This window comes from Hibiscus syriacus, unplaced genomic scaffold (genome assembly GCF_006381635.1).
Source record: "Hibiscus syriacus cultivar Baekdansim isolate YM2019G1 unplaced genomic scaffold, ASM638163v2 tig00110602_pilon, whole genome shotgun sequence".
NCBI lineage: Eukaryota > Viridiplantae > Streptophyta > Magnoliopsida > Malvales > Malvaceae > Hibiscus > Hibiscus syriacus.
In genome coordinates this window covers 2,209,032-2,222,197 of record NW_024062798.1, presented here as the reverse complement: position 1 = coordinate 2,222,197, position 13,166 = coordinate 2,209,032, and the positions used below count along the sequence as shown (strand labels likewise).

Genomic DNA, 13,166 nt, shown 5'->3' with positions numbered 1-13,166 from the left:
CGAGGCAGTCTTTTGAATAATCTTCCTATTTCTTGATACTTATCATTGTCAACTGTATTTTTCGCCCTTCCCATTGTTCCATTAAATATATATATATATATCTCATTCAACAATATTCATCAATGCTCACCTCCAACATTTAAGATTCCAATTAAAGATGCAACAGTTGTGGACTACAACACAAACACAACGGTACAAAAATAATTAAACATACAATAAATGCATACAAAATGTTATACTTTATACAAAATAAAATTATTAACATGTCAAATTTTATATAAATATATAAAGTTGTATTTTGATATATTATCAACATATAAATTTATATACGGGTCCCTTCTTTTATTTATGAAAATCTATATATTGATAATTAACCACATAATGATACCAATGCTTATCATGTGGCATTATATGGTTAATTGTTGTGTAAGAAAATGAATTAAAATACAATAGGGTACATTATGTTTTGGGCCATTCAACTTTGTCTTTGTTTTTGTTTTACTCACCCAACTTTATAAAGTTTCGATTTTACCACCCAAATTTTGCATTTAATTTCTTTTTTTATCATCCAACCACTAAGGGTCTAAGGTAGTTTAAATTTTTGGATAAATTTATGCAAAAGTAAAAAGCCTCCGAAACTTGCCTTTCAAATATAGATTTTTGAACTCCCTTTGACTCGTTGGCATCGAAATCAAACCCTGAAAAAGAAAACCCTTCCCACACAAAAGAACCAACATGTGAATGTTTGTCAATGCTTGCAAAACTGTAAAGTCTTTCTATTCTCTCGAGCCTATAAAAAATGGTAAAGAAACAAGAAGCAAGCTTGGAAGTTTCTTGTTCAGTTTCATCTAGACTTCTCAACTAATATCTCAGTTGGGGGATTTATTTGTGATTTCTTGATGTTGTTCCAAACAATTAATTCTTTGCTGACTGAAATAAAGATCTTGACATTGTTCCATACGAATTTCTTTTGAAAAAGTACATCCGGAGTTATAAGCAATGTTAAACAGATAGTTTCTCAAACCTGGTTCTTGCACTTACTATAAAAGACAGCAAATACCTGACAAGTCCAAACCCGATAATCTGCTCAACCCATGTATGCCAAAGTACAGTAAACCGGTCATGTTAGGCGGAGTCAGTTTGCTGTGATCATATTGCTTGCTCTGTGTTGAATGTTGATTCATATTTATCATCTTCTACTGTAGTCCACCGTATTTCTCAAGCCCTCCAATGTTAAATTAAATCTGTGCCGAAATTTTTAACAACATATGAAAAACATATTCATATTTCATTCAACAACATTCATCAACATTCATCAACACAAATATCCAACAATTAAGATTCTGATTAAAGACTAGTAATCTTGGATACAGACAAATACAACAGGAAAAAAAATAACTGAGCAGGAGATAAATAAATAAACAAAGAAAACTTCACTTAATGTGCCAAGATCTATACAACATAAATTATTAATATGTCAATTTATATAAATATTTTAAAACACTATCAAAGTAAAAAATCTATACACCGACAATTAACCATATAATGACACTTAATTAAAAACCCAAACACCTCATTATACAAATCTTAAAAATAATAACACCTCACATATTGCTGCCGGTTTATGTTAACAGGAATGAAAATATAATATCAGGAATTAATGATAAAAGAAAAAAATGCTCAGAAAAAAACAACCACCCGTTTACTTGATTGTGTACATCATGCAAATTTTAACCAAAGTTCCTAACTAACAAATTCTTTGAAATCACAATCTAGTTCTGTAAATTACCTCAATGCGCTTAACATAAGATATACCATCAAGAGCAATAATTTAACAACATAAGATATACCATCAAGAGCAATAATTTAACTAAGTAGTTCCATTGCTTTGGCGCTGTTGACAAATGTAGCACTTTTATCAAAACCCTCAAGTAAAAGAATCCGAATAGCCTCCGTCCCATGTTGAAATGTAAACTCGAGCTGAAAAAACAAAGACATCATCTTGAAACAATAAAAAATCTAGTAACAATTTGTTTCCTTTTTCTTCTCTGTCGTTATTTGATATATTTTTGCATACCTCTTCGCGTTCTTGTCTATTGAAAGGACGGAGAACAAAATTAACAGTATCCATCTTCCCAGGAGGCCGTCCAATGCCTATAAAAGTTCTACTACTTTAAAGACCAGCAACTAAGGGTATTAGCAGAATTTCAGAAATTAATTAGTGCTTTCAGCAGCATACCAATTCTTAGATGAGGGAAATCACGACTCCCTTTTAAACGGTCAACGATACTTCTCATCCTAGAAGTAAAAATTAAAAACACAAAAAAAACATAAAGCCAACCATTGCACTAAAAACATTCACTCTAACGGGATACGAAAATACAAAATAAATACCCATTATGTCCTCCATGTCCACCTTTTGGAAGTAGTCTCAGTTTGGCAAAAGGTAAATCTAAATCATCATAAATCTGTTAAAAGGAACAGTCAGCGTGGAGGATGGAGAGAGAGGGAAAGATTAGCATTATGTCGCATTCAAGAAAATTACCACAAGTACTTGCTTTAATGGTATCTTGTAATATGAGATAATGGTCCCAACCTTCAAAATGTATTGAAAAACCATGCAATGACTATTAGAATTACAGTAGTTTCGATCAAATGAGAAGCTTTGACCCTCAAGAAAAATATATAGGTCCAACGACACTTACTGATTCACCACTTAAGTTCATGAAAGTTTGTGGTTTGGCAAGCATGACAGGAGCATTTCCAATAAACCCTGGAAAACAGTAACTATCTTCGATCAAATATTGTATAGCATTCATTTTCAGGTACTATAACCAGAAAAACTAAAATTGCGATACAAATTCTTCTATAGGATACTCACTTTTTTCATGAATCAAATAGAATTTTTTACTTCTTTTTACATCTATCAGGCACAAGCTCATAATTTGTACATATATAAACAATCATATAGATTGAGTTTTTATACAATATTAATCATGAACTATGTCTGATTTTATTTCTAGACTTTACCGAGCATGCTATATCTGGCTTTCATAAGAAACATTGATATTAATTCTTAAACTAATGACGAAGAAGCTAAGACAAAGGTTTCTGGCACAACTTATATCATGCAACAATGTCCTTCCCAAGAGGATAACAGAATATGAGAATTTACTAAGAACAGTCTCTTCTATTGTCTGCCATCATTCAAATCAAAAGGAAAGAGAGGAGTGGCGTCACGATTTAATAAGTTCAATTATCTTTGCACCTGTATTTTCTTTCTCTATACCATTATTTTGTATTAATAACTTAATCACAAATTCATATTTAACAGAGCAATAAATAAATAATCAGTTAAGAGATTTAATTAGAAAGAAAATTAAAGCTAAACTTAGTAAAATGAAAAAACTCCAATGTAAGAACCATTCTACTACACTACTGGATTCAGCATTTCATTATTACATCTAAGTACTAATTGTGAAATATACCCTTCACACCTGCTGCATTCTAAATCAATGTAAAAAAGGGCCCAAGATCAAAATTGAGGGATCCTATAGTGTCCAATGCCAATTCCATTAAGAACCAAGAGATTATACTCAACAAAAGTGCCAAGGCTATAATATTCTCAGCACAGCCGGTATGCAAGAGTCCAGACCTTTTTAAACTCCACAAATTTAAAATCATATAGAGTAATTGAAAGATTGAAGAAAGCCAAAGGTTTTTTTTTGTGGGGTCGAAAAAGGGGGAAAAGAAAAAAGAACCTCTTCCAAGCAGGGCTTTGAAGTTAACACTGGTAATGGAAATCCCTTCAGACTCAGCTATGGCGTCTACCATCTCAAAGCCCACCTGTTCGGATAAGAAATAGAATCATAAAAAAATTAAATTCGATCTAAAAAAATAAAGACTAAACGATGACGATTTGAAGAAGATATAGACAGATACGTTGTGGCGGGTGCCATTGTATTTCTTGCCGGGGTTACCGAGGCCGACAATGAGCCACGGATGCCGAGGCTTAGGCTTGGGCGGTGCCACTTGGGGTTCCTCCGCAGTAATGGCGGGAGAAGAATGCATGGAAATTTCAGGGAAATGAGACATGGTTGTTTTGAGAGATGGGAAATTTCGATGAAGGATAAGTAATATTGGAGGGGAAATTGAAATTCGGGAAACGAATGCTGGAGATTGATGAGCTTAATTTCATCATTTTCTTTGTTAACAATTTAGGTTCAAGGGTTTAACAATTGTAGACGATGTGGAAGAGAAACCCCTCTCGGGTTGGATAAAATAATTGTCTAATTTTTCTTTGAACTTGGCTGGATGCTGAATTTCGTTGAAAACAAAAGAATATACAAGTTTAACAACGCACCCCCCCCCCCATCAAATAAAAAAGTTTGGGATTGAATTTACCAAAAAATTCAAAAACATAATATTATTCGAAATCTTCTTTCGAATCTGACATTTATAATCTAATAATTCAGTACCCGTCAATAGTTTTTTTTTTTTTTTGTCTCTTTCTAATAAAACTTTTGTAAATCTAAGTGATAAATGAATTATTGTTATTTTTTAAAATCTCGAACACTATAATATAATAGTTGTGATTCTTGGGATGAGCGCTCAATATCAAATGATAAAGAGTTATAAATAAATAATTTATTGTATTTATTCTAAATTAATAAAAAAAAAGATAGACGCTATATAGACGATGAAAGAGTTACAAAATAATTAAAGTAAACTTGCATACATCGACAAAACACTACAGAAGAAAATTTAATTATTAAAAGATCATCGACCGTCGTAAATTAGATACAAGTGGCATAAGAAATTTTACTTGATTCCATATTTAACGTAGAGATAAAAAAAATAATGTACTATAAATTATAAAAATATATCATAAAAGTATAATAATTCGTGTCAAAAAAGATAGAAAAATATGTATAAAATATACGAGAAAATAAAAAATAAAACAAAAAAATATTTTTATTAAAAAATAGAAAAAACTGAATAAAAATAACAAACTAAAACAAGATATAAAAATAATAAGATAGAAATAAACACCAACAATCTACGTTTAATATTAAATTTTATGCTGCCGGTCAAATCAAAATAAAAGAAAGAAATAGTTGCTAAGAGAAGAGGAGAGAGAAAACTTAGTATTTTATTTTCTAAAATAATTGTATAAATTTAGAATAATATTTTTTTTTCGTAAAAATCCAATTATAATCGATCCCATCCTGGGTCAAGTACCCGCAACCCGACTTGCAGAACATTTTGATTCGTCGAAGAACCCTAACCCTAATAAGAAAGCACAGTATTCAACACACCATCCATAATTTTTGCGAAAAAAGACAGCGGAGGCGGCGGCTCTACACTTCCCTTCTCTCCTGCATATTAGATTTTCCCCCCACTTGTTTCTGGTAATTCTAGCTAAAGGAATATGTGAAAAGTTTTTTTCTTTGCTTTATTAGTTAGAATCTAGTGATTGAATCTCAAGTTTGTAATCCACAACCCATAGTTTAAGATTTTTGCACTTCGTGAATTAATTCGAGTAATTCTTATATGTTGTAATTCATTGCTCTGAACCTGAAGCCGAAAGGCAGTTTAATAACAATGGCGTATGCTGCAATGAAGCCTACCAAGCCGGGTTTAGAGGAGCCCCAAGAGCAGATTCACAAGATCAGGATCACTCTCTCCTCCAAGAATGTCAAAAACCTCGAGAAAGGTACTTTTTTCTGTTAAATGAAAGTAGTTCGGTTTCACTTATGATCATGACATGATATTTTTGTTTGATTGATGTTATGGATTGAACTGATTCCCATTGAATTTGTTTCTGCTTTGATTGGTAGTTTGTGCCGATCTGGTCCGTGGTGCGAAGGATAAGAGACTGAGGGTTAAGGGGCCAGTAAGAATGCCCACCAAGGTTCTTCACATCACCACCAGGAAGTCTCCCTGTGGCGAAGGTAATTTACCTGCCTTGTATCAGACCGACTTTAATATTCATTTTTCTTGAACTATTTCTCTTGAAGTATCTATGTCTAGTACTCAGTTCGATACATTTGAACATGGGTGTAGAGATCCAAAAACCCTACAAATACATGGAAAAACATAGATAAATTTGAACTTAGCTTTGCCGGAAACATACCGATTCTGATACTCTTACCCAATCCTGAGTAAACATATTTTGATGATATGGCGTATGCTTTACATGTCTTCTACCTTTTGAGTCATGCGACCATCCTTATTTTACCCTTTAAGGGCTGCCATTTGCCTACTGTTTTGCATGGTTAACTGTGTTTGAACTCGTGCTGGTAATGGAAAGCTTTGATTGTTTGAACTACTTGGTGCATATTCTATTTTCTGTTCTCATAAATCGAAGTTTATATATGTAACCTTTTAGTTGGATTGCGGGGGTTTAGGGTTGGGGTTTGACATGCAGAAGTATGCTAAGGGTTTCATGTAACACGAGTAATATGTTTGGAAAATCTACATAACTATTTGTGTGCTTTGCAGGAACAAACACATGGGATCGATTTGAGCTTCGTGTCCACAAGCGAGTCATTGACCTATTCAGCTCACCTGATGTGGTGAAGCAGATTACATCCATCACCATTGAACCCGGTGTCGAGGTAGAGGTCACCATCGCAGATTCTTAATCGTGCCTCCCCTTTGCTTTTTCTTGGCCTTTACATAGTCTTAGTTTGTAAGAAAGAGACATCATTGCTTGGATTGATCCCTAAGCAAATGAGTGTTGTGGGGGTTTCTGTAGTTTGTGTTTCCCATGCAAAATTTGAAGATTCTAGTTTGTCGGGTGGCTTCATAATTTGTTTCCTTTTTGTTACCTAAAGATTGTGTTTGGATATAATAATTTTAAGGCATATTTTGACATTAAAGATTATACTCATCTCTCGACTCTTTTGTAATGCTTTTCTGAAATATGTGGATTCCTGTCATTGTTCACCCGACTACTTTTGTGAAAAAGATGACTAATTAGTAAATATGTCCACTTATTTAGGATTTTGAAGCCAAAGACAATGTTGGTTGCTAACAAGGAGTGTAGTAGGAAGAGATGAGCTATTTATGTGGTAGTATAACAAAAACATGGAAGCTTCAACATAAGCCATAATGTGTAAGTATCTATGTAATTTCAGTCATATACCAGATAATGGAATAGGAAGACCTAAGATATAGAATATCATGAGCGGTTGGAAATATTCGAGTTCCTATATATCCACTTAATATGGTACTTCATTGTCCAATATATATGCGAATTATACGATTAGAGGCCATTTTACAATATAATGTAAGAAAGGATGCACTTTAGGTTTCAAAACTTGAAATGATTTCTCGTTTCAAATGACACATAACGCAACAATGGACAAAAACGAAAGCAAATAGGATCAAAAGGCTAACAAGTTCCCAACTCTCCTTTCAAACAAAATAAAAATTTTAACAGCTATAAATAGAAGTCTTATATCTCCACTAGAACATGAAAGCATAATCGAATCTCCATTGAAGCATCCACACCCGACACAGATGAGCTAGAAATTGCACAAGCCCAAATGCCGCTTAAGCAACAAGAGTGCTGGCGGTTGTAGATTCACTGTAAAACCAAGAAATTGAATCAATATTGCAACAACAAGCCTATAGGGGATGCACAAAGAAAACAATTGAATCAAATGGAGGACAAATTAACATGTTCCATATGACCTAATGCCATGGCTCTACTTATATTAACATGTGACAAAACATGAAATCATTTACTGAAAAGGAACTCGTAAGTTTATTCCGTTCAATTTAGGCTAAGGGATTCACATATAAATAGAATTATGCTAGTGATAGTGTTAAAGTTCATCCCTTGCAACATCATAACATACTGCATCGCACGTCCAAGCTAAAAATAACATGTATAAAGGAATAGAATAAACAATCCAAGTTGACCAATTAGACATTAATCAGAAAAAAGCCCAGAGATTGATCTAGAAAAGATTTTAAAAAAATTTAATTGGACAATTAACAGTGAACAAAAAAATACAGAATAGTTGATGAAATCACTATATGGGACATTAATACAGAGAGTCACAGACTTACTATTTCCAGACAGGAGGAAGCTTCTTTGTTTTCTTGTAGTAGCGGGCGAGCCTGTGAATCCTACTCTCAACAAGGATCAACCTGAACTTGGAATCCTTGTCCTTCCTGTTTCTCTCCAGATGCTTGCGGATGGCAACGGCCTTCTTGATGAGGTGATACAAATCCTCAGGAATTTCAGGGGCAAGACCTGTTGCAACAATAAGTTAATAGCAACCCAATATTTCATAGCACAGGAGAATATTTGGGTCAAACTACTGTATAGGTCCTTATATTGTAGACAGAAAAACCAATTAACCCCTCCACTATAAAGATGAACAATATAACCCCTGTACATCAAATTTTAAGCCGAAATTGGCTAATTGCGGAAAACAGGAATTTTTCTAGTCCCTTTAAAACAAACAAATCAGCGTTTTTTTAGCATTGTCTTACAATTCAATCTATTTGGTTCAAAAATTAAATGTACAACTAATCTACTCTTAAGATGAGAAACATAAACTTGAGTAAATCATAAGAACAAAGAAAATAAGAATATAATACCGTGGGCCTTAAGGATACGCAAGATCTTGCTTCCAGTAACGCTCTTAACCTGAGCAATACCATGAGAATCACGAAGAATGACACCAATCTGAGATGGGGTCAAGCCCTTCTTTGCGAACTTGCAAATGTTTTCCTCAACCTGAAAACATTAACATTCAGTTGTCACGAAAATGAAAAAAAAAATCATGTGGATTTCTATCGGCAAGGAATCTAAGAAAGGGGTTCAAGTACTAACATCTTGAGAAGAGATCTTGAGCCAGCTTGGTGGGGTTCTCTTATAAGGCAGAGCTGAGGCAGAAATACCCTTACTGCAACATTGGAAAAAATGCTTACAACCTAAACAACTAAAATGTGTACACACAGAGAGAGAGAGAATAAAAGAGGAGGAAGAGGGGAAAGATACCCGCGACTGTGCATACGACCCATGGCGGCGGCGGCGTTGAGACTTCTCTTTTTTCCCGATTCTGTTTTGTACAAAGGCAGTCGGCAACTAGGCGCAAGAGAGCAACCTCAGCTTCATTTTATTGCTTTTATATGGTTTTTTGTGCTTAGGGTTTTCATTTTACATGCTAATCTTAAGCTTTAAATTATGGGCTGAAGTTTGATAATAATTTAGGGCTTTATTACAAGATCCAACATCTTATAGGCCCTAAATGCTACAACATGTCGACGATAAGGTATCAACTCGATTTTGGTTCAAATTGATATCCAAACTTTACAAATCGACTTTTATCATCAAGTTTTATAATAAATTTGAAATAAAAAAATAATTTAAATATTAAATTAAATAATGAACAACACTCTCTTTTATTGACGAGATCATTCAATAAGCTGATAAATGCTCTTAAATTAAAATAAATGAAGTTGAATTCAATAAGCTGATAAATGCTCTTAAATTAAAATAAATGAAGTTGAATATAAGGTAAACTTCAAATTTTGCTAACGGAGGATGGCATATGTGCATCGAGCAATGTGGATAAGATAAATGATGCTTACTTGGACATTCCTGGTGGATTACTTCTCTTTCATCTTTGAAAGTTTGTGGACTATAAATAACAATCTATGAATTATATAGGCACAAAAATGTACCAAAAAAGAAGCAAATTAATTACCATAACCTTTAAAAATGTACAAAAAAAGAAAGAAAATAATAACTTATTTACATTTGGGTAATTTGAAAAGGGTAGATTGAAATGTTCTAATTCTGGATAATGCTGATGAGCTTCATGACGAAAATACTGGGATTTTTCAACCTCGCAATTCGTCCTCGTACAGGCTCTCAGATGCATATTCACAGCACAACAGCTAAGGTTATAGACATGAGAATAAAACAATGAATAAAATGAAAATCAAATCAATTTTGATTCGGTTTCAATTTTAAAGCAATGATAAGGTTTTTGGAAGATTATCATACTTGTATCAGCGGTGTTATTTGGCTATCTGAACGCATACGATCAAGCCTTCTTTCTTCGAACGACTCTTCGATCCCTTCACGATTTCCTCCGATTGGCTTCGTTTTTTGGCTATCTGAACGCATACGATCAAATCGGGTCTAACCATTGATCCTCCCGAGGAGGTTCTTCTAATGCTAGACTGCTTGGAATACTTCTTTGCAGTCTGCTGCTTTGGTGGGCTTACTTTTGAACCATACAATACCTCTTGCTCCTCAATTATTTGCTCTTGAAGTCTCTTCTGGTCCTGAACAGCAAAAATAGCCGCATAATTGCATATAGCCTAGTTTCATACATTGGTGAAACAACATTAACATATGCTCTGTGATTGAGAAATGAGTTTGGTTATCTAACTCGCAACCTGCGCCTTTCTTGTTCTTTCTCCTCTCGTAAAGCAGCGTAATCTTCGAGCATAGAAAGAAGAGGAATCTGGATAATATAGAATGGGGTCGTGTTAATAATTTGCGTCCTTAGATTTTGATGTAGTATTCGTCTAATATTGTTAGGGGTACAGATAGATACCAAAATTGTAAGCAAATACGGAACAATATTCAAGGGGGTAAGTTTTTAGAGCGCCCACACCATCATACAAAAATTCAGTCTCTCTCCTCTTCCCAAGCCATGGTTTTTGAAATCAATGCCTCAGTCATTCCTGAATCGATTGTTATAGAACAGTTCAGCACCGTGTTAACTAATTCTAGTATTCTACACAATAACAGGTAGGAAATAGAAATTCATTGGAAGAAATCTAAAAATTTGGACTGCATGATGTGAAATGGTAACTAAAAAAACAAAGTTTGGTTCTGTGACTTCAACATTTCTCAACCTTTTATCTTGGAGTACCATATACCTGGAAGTTTATTAACCAAGGCACGTGCTTTCTCAGCACGCTTGAGTCCAAGATGAGTTCCTTTTCCAGATTGTATCGGTTTTCATCCTGTCAAATAACATATATTGAAGCAAGGTTACCATCCTAGGACAAAAAAAGAAAAAAATACTCCAAAGAGATGACAGGAACGCTCACCCTGTTATATTCCTCAAGCCAGCACTCCTCATCACATGCCGCCAACCATTTCTCAATCTTTTCAAGTATTTCTTTTCTGCTAAAAGCTTCCTCTTTAACCTTTGCAATATGAAGTTCAATTTGTTCTAGGATGGTCGCAGCATCAACAACTCCTGAATATATCATGTAAGAATGGCACGAGGAAAAGGGGAGGGGGGAAGTATGATATAACAAATGGTCTGATGAAAACGAGATATGATTAGCATGTACCAGACTCAATAGCTTCAATGACATCTTCTAACTCAGTGTCTGGAACCAGGTGCGTCTTCCTGCAGATCTTCATTAGCTCTGATCCCTTCTTGTGGACAAGCTCCTTCATTTTGCTCGACTCGACTCTTCCAACCGAGAAACTTCTGCCTCAACCTGCATAGTATTGCATATTTATTTCTCTATTAATCAGGAGTAAAGCAATTACTACTACCTTTTGAAATTTATAGACCAAGAGAAGATCAGCTAAACTCCCCCCTTTAAAAATGTATGACTTGCATGGTTGATAAAATCCTCAGAGAGACTGTTGGGGTTCAGTAATTTCATCCTCTGCAGCAGCTACATTACATGTGACATCCTGAAATTTCTGTTGCTCTTCAATTGGTGTATCCATCGAATTCTACAACTCCAACATGGTAGTTGCAAGATCTTGCAGCTGTAAAGGATCAAAGAACACTATTCTAATCAGATATATAGAAGAGGCCCAGGATTTTGCAGTATGCAAAATACTAAAAGTTCATTTTTACCCTGTCCATCCTCTGTATCTTGACTTCCCGCAACTTATTTATTGTTGCACTTAACTGTTCAATTGTGTTATTGCTAATACTCCTTGATTCCTCAGAGTCACCTAAACTAGGATGGACCTCAGCAACTGTGATCTTGAAATCCATACCATCACTGAGCAAAGTGAGTTCAACATGTTTTGGTGGTCCTGAACCTTCTTCAGACGATCACTCTGCACAAAAGAGAGACGAGTCAGCGAGAGGAAGATAAGCAACAGTTTTCATGAGGTGGAAACAAAAAAGAATTGAAAAAAAGTAAGAAAGATGACCTTCTCTTTCTGAAGTTCATAGAGCTCTCTGTGCAATTCTTCAAGCTTCATCAAGGACAAGTCAGTTTATGAAATGATTCTGTGGATTCACTTATCTCATTTCTGATAATTTGTATTTGATCCAGGACGTTTATGAAATGATTTATTCTTTCTATCTTCCTTTTCTTCATCATCTCCACCTGTGGAAGAATTTTCCCGAGCTCTTCCTTCAAGCTTCCAACTTTTAGATCTGACTGAAAAGTTTGGACCGTAACATAAGTAAATAGTTCAATCTAACCCGAATCTTTTCATCCAGGATTCATTATTCTTTCATTCCTGACCTGCCTAATATTCACTGGCCTCTCCCCCACTGCTGCACAGATAGCAGCAATTCGGCTTCATAATCAGCAATTGTCTTTTTTATATGAGCTTTGGAGAGATTGGCCTGATCTACCTTCTTTCTGTTTATTTCCATGCATTCTCGTTCAAGCTCAAGCATCATTTCACCTCTGTCTGCATCTGTCTCCCATATTTCGTCCCAGATGATCTAATGTTGTTTTTCAAGGAACCGTGAGATTGTATATATCAGACTAGTGTTCGAATTTTTAGAATAGAAACAGGGAAGAAGCATATTTGAACTGGGAATTATCTTGCTAGGAGGGAAAAAAATAAAAGAATTATGGCATATTTTGTGTGGAATGCTCCACAATACCTGAAGTTCGTCTAGAAGGGTTCTACAGGTTGTTTCCAAATGAACTTGTGGATCAGTTCGCGGAGTAGACATGTGAATAATACCTGACAAAACCAATGTCTTCATATAAAATATCATCCCAAATTATACAACGTAAAGCAAGCTAAGAGAATAAGAACGCAAAACTGAAATTCCAAGTGGTATAAAATGTGTAAAACGTGAACTTTCAGATAAATTTTAGCAGAACAATGAAAATGCAAAAACAAAAAGCTGCAGCCACCAAGTATATAAGCAGAAGCTTGCATTGGGATGGGACATGAAAAT

General features: G+C 34.6%; 3 protein-coding genes and 1 pseudogene across 4 annotated transcripts; 1 reads left to right on the top strand and 3 right to left on the bottom strand.

Moving 5' to 3' along the window:
- Positions 1-928: 928 nt before the first annotated feature.
- On the bottom strand, positions 929-4,305 carry LOC120135005 (peptidyl-tRNA hydrolase, chloroplastic-like). Its single transcript, XM_039151372.1, is given in 10 exon segments — positions 929-1,244; positions 1,851-1,980; positions 2,078-2,154; positions 2,240-2,298; positions 2,395-2,468; positions 2,546-2,596; positions 2,706-2,773; positions 3,762-3,846; positions 3,943-4,111; positions 4,113-4,305. Coding segments are annotated over 9 exon segments (786 nt in total). The 5' UTR covers positions 4,202-4,305; the 3' UTR covers positions 929-1,244; positions 1,851-1,866.
- A 975-nt stretch (positions 4,306-5,280) lies between these two features.
- LOC120135034 (40S ribosomal protein S20-2) lies at positions 5,281-6,895 on the top strand. 2 transcript variants are annotated; one of them, XM_039151403.1, is made up of 4 exons: positions 5,281-5,384; positions 5,577-5,716; positions 5,841-5,954; positions 6,505-6,895. In XM_039151403.1, exons 2-4 carry the CDS (start codon positions 5,605-5,607, stop codon positions 6,645-6,647), a joined length of 369 nt encoding a protein of 122 aa, XP_039007334.1. In that variant the 5' UTR covers positions 5,281-5,384; positions 5,577-5,604; the 3' UTR covers positions 6,648-6,895. The 2 variants fall into 2 exon arrangements, with proteins under 2 accessions (XP_039007334.1, XP_039007335.1); XM_039151404.1 differs by having other exon boundaries at positions 5,298-5,387.
- A 415-nt stretch (positions 6,896-7,310) lies between these two features.
- On the bottom strand, positions 7,311-9,154 carry LOC120135075 (40S ribosomal protein S13). The gene is made up of 5 exons (XM_039151436.1): positions 9,023-9,154; positions 8,855-8,927; positions 8,620-8,758; positions 8,083-8,269; positions 7,311-7,594 (listed from the first exon to the last, which is right to left on the bottom strand). Exons 1-5 carry the CDS (start codon positions 9,043-9,045, stop codon positions 7,561-7,563), a joined length of 456 nt encoding a protein of 151 aa, XP_039007367.1. The 5' UTR covers positions 9,046-9,154; the 3' UTR covers positions 7,311-7,560.
- Positions 9,155-9,867: 713 nt separating this feature from the next.
- On the bottom strand, positions 9,868-12,935 carry LOC120135179 (annotated as a pseudogene).
- Between the last annotated feature and the right edge of the window lie 231 nt (positions 12,936-13,166).

Excerpts from the sequence above, each read along its gene's own strand:
- LOC120135034 (XM_039151403.1), top strand. The coding sequence starts at position 5,605 with ATGGCGTATGCTGCAATGAAGCCTACCAAGCCGGGTTTAGAGGAGCCC. Across the intron at positions 5,717-5,840 it reads TGTCAAAAACCTCGAGAAAG|TTTGTGCCGATCTGGTCCGT; the intron begins GTACTTTTTTCT and ends TTTGATTGGTAG. Across the intron at positions 5,955-6,504 it reads GAAGTCTCCCTGTGGCGAAG|GAACAAACACATGGGATCGA; the intron begins GTAATTTACCTG and ends TGTGCTTTGCAG.
- LOC120135075 (XM_039151436.1), bottom strand. The coding sequence starts at position 9,045 with ATGGGTCGTATGCACAGTCGCGG. Across the intron at positions 8,928-9,022 it reads GGTCGTATGCACAGTCGCGG|TAAGGGTATTTCTGCCTCAG; the intron begins GTATCTTTCCCC and ends CCAATGTTGCAG. Across the intron at positions 8,759-8,854 it reads TCAAGATCTCTTCTCAAGAT|GTTGAGGAAAACATTTGCAA; the intron begins GTTAGTACTTGA and ends TAATGTTTTCAG.